Source organism: Amaranthus tricolor, chromosome 17 (genome assembly GCF_026212465.1).
Source record: "Amaranthus tricolor cultivar Red isolate AtriRed21 chromosome 17, ASM2621246v1, whole genome shotgun sequence".
NCBI lineage: Eukaryota > Viridiplantae > Streptophyta > Magnoliopsida > Caryophyllales > Amaranthaceae > Amaranthus > Amaranthus tricolor.
This window is the reverse complement of record NC_080063.1, coordinates 6031058-6040652: the sequence shown is the minus strand read 5'-3', so window position 1 is coordinate 6040652 and position 9595 is coordinate 6031058. Positions and strand designations below refer to the sequence as shown.

The following is a 9595-nucleotide window of genomic DNA, read 5'->3' as shown; positions in this document are numbered from 1 at the left end:
CCCAAGTACCATTCTTCTTGAGGGCATTTATATCTTCTTCCATTGCCTTTTGCCAATGATCAGTTGCTAGAGCTTCTTCGACAGTATCTGGTAGTTTGGTGCCATACAATGCTGCATTGAACGCTAAGGCACTCTATGACATATTTCCTCTATCTGATGTTCCCACAGGATATCTCGATCGTTGAGCCTCATAATCAAGATCATACCTCTTCGGAGGGACTCCTCGGGTGGTTCGAGGTGGTAGAGTATATGATGTTTTTTCACTATCCTGCCATTCATGATTATCTGTCTCTGCAATCTCATTTTCATTTTCAACCAATGAATCAACATTATTATCAATACTTTCAAGTTCATTTTCATTTTTCAAGTGTGTCACCTGATGATCAGACAGGACTGGTAGAGATGGGAACTGAACAACTTGTTGAGGTGGTTCTGTAGCATTGCGTACTTGTTCTTTGGGGTCTAAGTTAGACAAGATTGGACTAATTAACCATCCAAGATCGTCATCTTCCTTCTCCCCCTGACATTGAGAATGGTGGTAGTAGAAGTCATGCTCAATAAATTCACAATCCATAGTATTATACACCTTCCGAGTCTGAGGATCATAGCATCTATATCCTTTTTGATGTCGCCCATACCCCACAAAAACACACTTAACAGCTCTAGGTTCCAACTTATTTTGCATTCCTTTTGGACAATGAACAAAGACTATGCAACCAAAAATTTTGGGGGATAGAGAATGCGTAAAAAGGAACAAGTTGTGATTTTTTAGAGTATCATGGGGTGTACAATAGTTAAGACTTTTTGTGGGAAGACGGTTGGTGAGGTAGTTTTCTTTGGCAACTGCCTCGGGCCAAAGATAAGTAGGGACACAGGATTCGAGCATGATAGCACGAGTCATTTCTAGTAAAGTTCTGTTCTTTCGTTCTGCTACTCCATTTTTTTGGGGTGTCTCAGGACAAGAGGTTTGATGTATTATGCCCATAGTAGTGAGAAATTGATGCATATCGAAATTAACATATTCTCTACCATTATCAGTTCGAAAAATATGGGGCTGTGTTTGGAATTGGGTATGAATCATGTTAAAGAAATCAACAAACACCTTAAACACCTTAGATTTATGTTTGAGAAAGTAGATCCAACTCATACGGGTACAGTCATCAATAAACACAACATAGTATAAATAACCATGCATTCCTACTACATGAGCAGGACTCCAAATATCTGAATGAATAAGCAGGAAAAGAATATTGGTTTTATTTATACGACTAGGGTACGAGTTTTTGTGACTTTTTGCAAGAATACAAGTTTCACACTTAAAGTCAAATCTATTTCTTGCAAAATTAGATGGATGCCCGAGCCGACGGTGCCAAGTCCATAATTGTTTCCTCCTTTGACCCGTGAACAAGAACTGCTTTGCCTTTTTGAACTTCCTCTTCCAAGTAGTACAGTCCGCCCTTCTCAATACCACACCCAATAGTTTGTCCTGACTGAGCATCTTGCACAATACAATAACCAGGTTTCATGAGAACAGTATAATTCAAATCCCTCGTGAGTTGACAGACAGATAATAATTTATGAGAGAGATTGGGAACAAGTAGAAAAATTTCAAAGTGAGTTCTCTTGCGAGTGAGATGGTCCCGGCTCCTTCTACTTTAATTTCCTCTACACTTGCGATTTTAATAATATTTTTCATAGGTTTCTCACGAGCTACAAAGTCATTAGGATCATAAGACATGGTGTCTGTGGCCCTGCAATCAAAAATCCATTCGCCTCTAAGAACCGATAAAGCAGTACCGCAAGGAGGAGGCCATACAAGCTAGTAGAGGACACGTGACCCCCGTTTTTTTTCCTTTATTTAAGGGACACCACTCCCTTTGATTTGGGGCTTCACAAAACCCTAATACCCCTATTTCATTTTGTGTGGTGGATATGGGGTTTTTTTTTCTCTCTCTCTCTCTTTGTTACCTGAGGTACTGTGCATGGCTAATCCTTGCCTTTCTCCTTCATTGATGAGCTCGACATTTTCTCCTAGCCCTATGGCTGCTCTGCTGGTGGTGTTGAAGGAGGTTTTTTGAACTTCTTTGGTTCCTTTTTTCTTCATGTCCGGCAACCAGTCTGGGTACCCCACTAGCTTGAATCATTCACTTTTGGTGTGTCTTGTACCGCCACAGTAATTGCATTGAAGATGGCTTTTGTCATCATTTTTCCGGTATGTTTTCCCTTTGACAGCAAAAACGCCTCCCATGCCCGATGATTCAAGTTCTGTGAGGGCACCTTCTTCATGATACCTCTTCTTATTATTTCACGCCTGATACTTGCATATGCCTCTTATACTATGCCTGTTCTACTGTTGGAAGAGGCTCATGAAGAAGTAGATCTCTTCGATCTTTGTCAAAGGATTAATCAATCCCTGCTAAAAATTGATACAACCTGTTTTGTTGTGTAATTTGGTTGTAAATGATGATGTCTTCTAAATCTTTCATGGGGTTTGGTTGTCTTTTGTCGATTTCCTTCCACAGTGTAATTAGTTTACTGTAGTAGGTTTCAATTGGGTCATTCCCTTGCCGGATTTTGACTGTAAGATCGAAAATCTGTACGCCATCTCTTCCACTATTATACTGGGTCTCAATCCATAACCACAAGGCCTTGGCTGTTGGAAAATCAAGAAATTGATTAACCAAGTCAGTGTCTATGTTCTCCAGTATCCACAAAATGACAATCGAGTCATATCAGGCCCATTGGTTATACTTTGGGTCGTTTTTGGTTGGTGGTTCAGCGCTGATGTGTTTGAGCTGTCCACGACCACTAATGGCTAAGTGCTTCAGCCTGGACCACCTGGAATAATTCTGATTTGTCAATTTTTTGGAGATTATGGGAGTTTGGGTGTTGGTTACATGTTTTGTGGGCTGTTTGTTGGGGTTTAACTGTTGAAACAGTTGCAACAACTATCCTATTGTTACGGGTTGGTCTGGTTCTATAATAGCTCTAAATTCGTTCTCCATTTTTTGTTTGTTTATATTGCGACACAGGTAAAGAAAGGTAAATGATGAAGCCGCAAAAATGATTCAGAATTGTTGCCGCTCTGATACCATGAATTCAAGTAAACACAAGTTTTCTGTAATTTTGTATTCAATAGATTTTTTTAGCTTAATAAGAAGAGGTAAAGTGTTGTGTTTATATATACATCAAGCTACCTAGGATTTCCTATAATAAAAGATTACACAATATGAAATTCCCTTAATTACAAAATCCTAATTTCTATATTAAAATAATATTCTGATTTATTCTGATTTACTTATATTCTAACATAATACATGATAAAGAACAAAAATTTTTGCATAAGTTACTTTTGGAAAAATATTTTGTAAGTATAACTACAAAATAATAAAAATAATGTTCCTGAAATTTAGCTGAATCGTGGACTATGTTGCACATTTTAGAATATTTGTTGTATTGTCCAAAATTTATGCTAGCAGATTCTAATAACATAATATCTCCAGGATTAAATAGTCTTCCGTACATGATACCAATAGTTTGTACAATAAAACTATGCAAGAAACAACAAAAAAATATGGAGTAATGCTCCATTTCTAAAAGGTGAATATAAGAGAGAAGAAAATGATTTGTAGTATGTGTTTATTTATTATTGCTCTTTACCAAATGTCCAAACTTCTCTTTATATAGAGTCAAACTCATATGTAACATCGAAGAACTTAAAAGGCATTGAAGTCTCACTTTAATGATGACATTGACCGGCATTAGTGCTGAACAAAATATAGTTTAAACCGCAAACCAAATCAGACGAAATCGTAAGTTTAATATTTGGTATGGGCTGTTTTTCCAAAAAAATTACTGTTTAAGGTGTGGTTCCAGTTTTTATTTTTCAGACCAGACTAGACTAAAATCCGTACTATAACTGAAAACCATGAGTTTTTTAAAAAAATAGGTTGCTACCTACATATTTCAATATGTCGTTATTTTTGTATAGTTATATATAGTTGAATGATGTTGATGCAATCAACTAATTACAAAATTATTATATTTGGTGATTGTAGCCTGTAAGTGCGAAATATTTGCATAAACATATTAATTTAGAAAAAGATCAACTAGCAGATTTTCTGTTAAAGGCAATTGAATCAAAAGCATTAAATAATATTGTGCAAGTTAGGTTTCGGTGATCTCGAGACCTAAATTGAGGGGGAGTCTAGGAAATTAGGAAGTAAAATAAAATAAAGATATTATTTCAGAATATTATGTTTTAGGAAGTTAAGTTCCCTTTTAATATTTAGGATATTAAGATTATTTTGTTTCCTATTATTTAGATTTAAGTTAATAGTTTGTTTCATTATTTTTATTCTTAATCATGTATAAATAGAGGTGTTCCTCTCATTGATAAAGTAATACAAATCTAATATTCACCAGATTAAACCCAAACCGAATTCTGCATTATGATTTTCTACAAATCCAAATGATTATTGAAATAATTGTCATAGAGGAAAAATGATAGTAAATTAAAAAATATGAATAAAAAAATATTTTGATTTCTCACATTTGGAGGTAAAGAATTCTCCCACCCTCCCCTAGGGTAAATTTATAACCCAAAATAAGGGAACTAATGGCTATTTTCTCCATTTTTCATTATCTTCTAATTAATTATTCTACCTCTTTACAATCAAAAATTACTTTAATCATTTATCTAATTAACTTTATTTTCTTAGTTTAACTTTTATTTATCCCGTAAATATTTATCCTCAATCCAAGTAACCCAAAAAGTAATTGGTATTGCTCTAATTTTCATGGATTAGGGTCATTTGGGGGTCCGACTTATCGACCATACGGAAATCCTCTTAAGAAATTTTCATGTTTCCTTCCATCACATTTCATTTGTCGTGTCCATAAGTCGGACAGCTGAACGTGTGACCTTCATTCTTCAAATGATTTCCCTTTCAGGAGATTCAATTTAGGGTCAGACTTATCGATCCTCCGGACATTGTCTGAAGGACTTAGAATAATTATACATATTCTACCCTTCCCTGGGAGTCCGACTTATCGACTCATCGGCTGGATGGTTTGATACTTAAACAAATTGATGATGTTTGTTCTTTAATTGAGGGTCCGACTTTTCGACCTCCCAGCTAAATTCAAGGATTTAACACTTTGAAAAAATTTGCAAAATCACCCCTTCAACTAGGGTCCGACTAATAGACCTCACGGACATTATTAAACACTTGAGAAGAAATCTGTTGGCTTCCCCTCATCGGGAGTCCGACTTATCGACTTCCCAGCTTTCATTTGGAATTTCAACTTTTCTTTCAACTGTTCAAACCCAAAGTGAAGCATTTATTGCTGTTATAAATAGGGTAGTTGGAATAGTTCCATCTTACCTAATCTTCATTAACTCTTTTCAAATCTTCAAATTGCAAGAGAGAAAGTAGAGAGAAACGCTCAGACAATCCTCATCCCTCCTTCAAACTTCTGACAAATCCTTCGAAGATCTTCAAGGTTTCTGACAGATCTTCATCAAATTTCTGACGAATCTTCATATTTCTCTAAGGTATTCAAACTTTTCCCAGATTTTTCGAATTTCTTCAAGTTATTCTTCAAACTGTTCTCGAATTTCTTGAATATCTTCAATCTGTTCATGAATGCTAGCCTAGAACTTTGAATTTGTTTATGAATCTAGTCTCCATTCTTTACAAGTTTCGGCTTTTACTTTATTATTATCATGGATGTCGCGACTACTAACTCAGACACCAACCCTACTAACTTGCCGGAAACTCCTTTAATAGTACGTAGGCGTCTTAATAAAAAGGGTTTACCAATGGATGACTCGGATGAAAGTAGTTCAGTGAGAATTACCCCCCATTATGAACCAATAAAAGCTGGGGATGAGTCGTCCGTATCTCCTATATACCCTCCGGAGATTATGAAAACTGCTCCTTGGGAAGTGAGCATTGCTTTCTTTCCAAATTACTTGCCGCGAATAAATCCTGACCTAGAAGGGTTATTGTATGTAGATATGGAAAACCTTGAAGGATCAGCCGAGTCTTCAGGAAGAGAGAGTGCGGCGCCAGCTCCTCCTCCATTCTACATTCCAGACGGCGGGCCTCTAAATTACTTTATTGACGTACAGACTAAGAGAGATCTAGACAACCGTCGGGAGGCCATCTCTCGAAAATGGGGTTTAAAAGATAACATAAATATTATTACCCCGGGGAATTATGACACCGTTAGGTTTCCCCCTCCACATTGTATAGCCGTATACTTCCCTTCTTTTGAATTAGGGCTTAGATTTCCTCTTCACCCGTTTTTTAGAGAGGTGTTAGAGTTTTTGGACGTCTCAGTGCCCGAGTTATACCCGAACGCCTGGGGTTGTATGGTGGCCTTTTTGATCTTGTGTAAAGTTTTGGCCGTGCCACCAACACTCACAGCTTTTAGATATATATTCAGAGCCCGCCTATGTAATTCCCAATCATACGGCTGTGGCTGGATTACTTTCACCCACCGTCGAGGACTGAAGATAGTCCAAGACCTCCCCGATAACCAGAAGGGGTATAGGACAAAATTCGCATACTTATACAACTCAGAGGGATGGAATATCAAGACCTCTTTTGATATAAAGCCCAATCTCTCGGGTTTTAATAACGGGATCCCGCAATGTTCCTTTAACGATGCGGTGATCATAGAATATGCAAAGATGGACGTTCAATTGGGAAGGAAACCAATGAACGTCCAACTTAATTGGATACCTGGTCGTCCTGAGCTGGAGAATGAGAACCTCCTCTCAGCCTTCGGCATTAGCTTGGCTATCGATCGGAGTAAGAGTTGCCGAGTTTCTTCCTTTCCTTTTCTATAGTACGTTTGACTGTTGCTAACTCATGCTTCTACAGGGATAGCCAAGCAAAATCTTCGAGCCAAGAGTCCTGAACTAATGAAGAAATTCAGCGTTCTGAGACTTGCTTCAGGGGCCATCCAGCGGGCCGAGGATAAGCCTCTTCCCCTTCCTCCAAAGGTATATCTCTATACAAAGTTCTGTTGAAAAAAGATTTTTGTTGATTCTTCCTAACTTCTTCTTTTGTAGGACTCGGCAACCGTGGAGAAGGGTCTGGAGGACGTGCCTTCGGAGCAAGAGGCTCTCCGACTTCTTGAAGAAAGAAAGCAGGTTCATATCCCCGATGAATCTGAGAGGGTGGTTCCTCCTCAGACGAGGGGTGCGACAAAAAAGAGTGGGAAGAAGAAGAGGAAGCGGGATTCTTCTTCCCACAAGGAGAAGTCGGCAAAGAGGCCCTCCGGGGGCGCGGTCCCTACCGCCCGGCCCCTCCAAATAAGGCCAGTTGAAGAGGAGACCTCGCCCCTTCAAGACTCTCCACGGCCATCTTCAGATAAAGGGAAGGAGAAAATGGGGGAATCTTCCGCGGCTCCCTCCTCTCAATATGCCGAGGTTTACCGTCGCCGGGAGGTTTCCCCTTTTCGACGCGACACACCCTTTCCGGAGCTGGGGCATAAGGGCTTAGTAGTCCGCTTTAACAGGGCGACGTCCAACTTAATCAGCAAAGTGGACGTCGACCTTTTAGAATCTATGCCCCCCCGTGATAGGGTGCGTCAAGCACAAGCTTCGGCGGCGGAGGTAATAACTTTTAAACTCAGCAATATGATTATTTTTTGCTTCCAGATTCCTTTAATAATCGTTCCTTTGCAGGCGTTCATACGGTTGGCCTTTGAGCTCGACGCCAACCGTCAAAGTGCCGCGGACCAGGAAACCATGGCCGCCCTTACCTCCCGCTGCGAAGAGCTGAACGAAGAATTAACAAAACTGCGGGAGGACCTGCCGAGCCTCAAAGAAAAACTGGCCAAGTGCTCTGAGCTGAAAGAACGCTTGGTCAGAACCGAACAATGGCGGGAAAGGGCGAGGAAGCAGCTGGATCAGATCATTGAGAACTTGGATGCTGCTTCCACCAGGTCCGCGAGCATCAGCCATGAGGTCGGCTTGCTGATGGATACTCATGCCAAGCTCGTTCATCAGAACCAGCAACTAATGCAGCAAGTGTCGGCCGATTCTTCCCATTTCAAAATGATTCTATCCGCGGCTAAAGTATACAAATTGTGCCTAACCAGGAAGGCCCGGATAGCTCGAGATTGGCTTCTCTCGGATGAGCCGGAAGCGTCGAAGTTTCTCGGAGATCTGACGGCCGAGATGGTGAAGGCCGGAACCATGATTAGTGACGAGAAGTATCGTCTGGCTGCCGCAGAGTTGGGCATGGATTTTACTTCCCTTCAGCAAACTGCTGAACAAAAGGGGAGTGAAGCTTTGTCCAACCTTGCTCCTGTCTTGGACGGGGAGTCGGCGGTACTGGTCGACACGGTCTGGGACGCGGCCGAAAAGAGGGCCTGGTCTGAAAAGATAAATGCCGAGGCTGAAAGGGAGGCTTTAAGTCTCGACTTGGAGCAGCTGGCTCTCTCTTCTCCTCCGGCGTCAGATGTCCCAGAGAACTTGACGCTCTCCAACCTGGAGGTTCTATGCCTTGATCTATCGAATCTCATTATTGACGAAGGCCGGAACCTCCAGAGCTTGTCCCGGGAGTTGTCTGAGATCGGGGTGGAGCCGTTCAATGTTGAAGATTATGTCAGCTTCACCCCGAGTTTTGAAGAGGGAAGGATCGAATCTCCTCCGCCGCCGGGTGAAGATGTCGAGGCCTTTTTTGACGATGTATAATCTTGTATTTTAGTAACCTTATTTTTTGTAAACATTCAACTATATTTTGAATATTCGATGTATATATTTCTGATTTTTTCGTGATATCCATGATTCTATTTGTTGAGCCGTGGCTTCTTTCTTCTGAGGCCGCGGAATATTACTTAAAGGACGTGATTTTTCGATGTCACGTATAGGCGACGTCAAGGAAATTTGGACTTAGAATATTTTCAGCCTTCAGACCCCAGTAGGGGGGTCCGACTTGTCGATGTCCCGGTCGCGGGTAATCTTTTTGGGAGACTTGGATTTTCTTTTGAACTCAGGGACCCCAAACTGGGGGTCCGACTTATCGACGTCCCGGTTGGGAAACATCTTTTGGAATATTTTGAACTAGGGGACCCCAAACTGGGGGTCCGACTTATCGATGTTCCGGTTAGGAAACATCATTGTAAAGACTTAGAATGTTTTGAACTAGGGGACCCCAAACTGGGGGTCCGACTTATCGATGTCCCGGTTGGGAAACATCATTGTAAAAACTTAGAATGTTTTGAATTAGGGGACCCCAAACTGGGGGTCCGACTTATCGATGTCCCGGTTGGGAAACATCATTGTAAAAACTTAGAATGTTTTGAATTAGGGGACCCCAAACTGGGGGTCCGACTTATCGATGTCCCGGTTGGGAAACATCATTGTAAAAACTTAGAATGTTTTGAACTAGGGGGACCCCAAACTGAGGGTCCGACTTGTCGAAGTCATAGGTTCGTTAGTGACTTAGAATAACTTGATAATGGGACCTCTCTCAAGGGGTCCGACTTTTGGATATTACTGATTTAATAAGATTTGCAATAGATTTTTACCAAATAGTTGCGAACATAGGTGCCAGATAATCTGAAATTGAAA

The 9595-nt window shown here is 40.5% G+C and overlaps 1 protein-coding gene across 1 annotated transcript; it reads left to right on the top strand.

Annotated features, from left to right (window-relative positions):
* Positions 1-6661: 6661 nt before the first annotated feature.
* LOC130803677 (uncharacterized) lies at positions 6662-8716 on the top strand. Its single transcript, XM_057667879.1, has 3 exons — positions 6662-7015; positions 7085-7630; positions 7703-8716. The coding sequence occupies exons 1-3, from the start codon at positions 6935-6937 to the stop codon at positions 8714-8716; spliced, it is 1641 nt and encodes a 546-aa protein (XP_057523862.1). The 5' UTR covers positions 6662-6934.
* Positions 8717-9595: the final 879 nt, after the last annotated feature.

Coding starts and splice junctions, on each gene's coding strand:
- LOC130803677 (XM_057667879.1), top strand. CDS start 6,935: ATGAAGAAATTCAGCGTTCTGAGACTTGCTTCAGGGGCCATCCAGCGG. Junction 7,016..7,084: donor CTCTTCCCCTTCCTCCAAAG/GTATATCTCTAT, acceptor CTTCTTTTGTAG/GACTCGGCAACCGTGGAGAA. Junction 7,631..7,702: donor CACAAGCTTCGGCGGCGGAG/GTAATAACTTTT, acceptor GTTCCTTTGCAG/GCGTTCATACGGTTGGCCTT.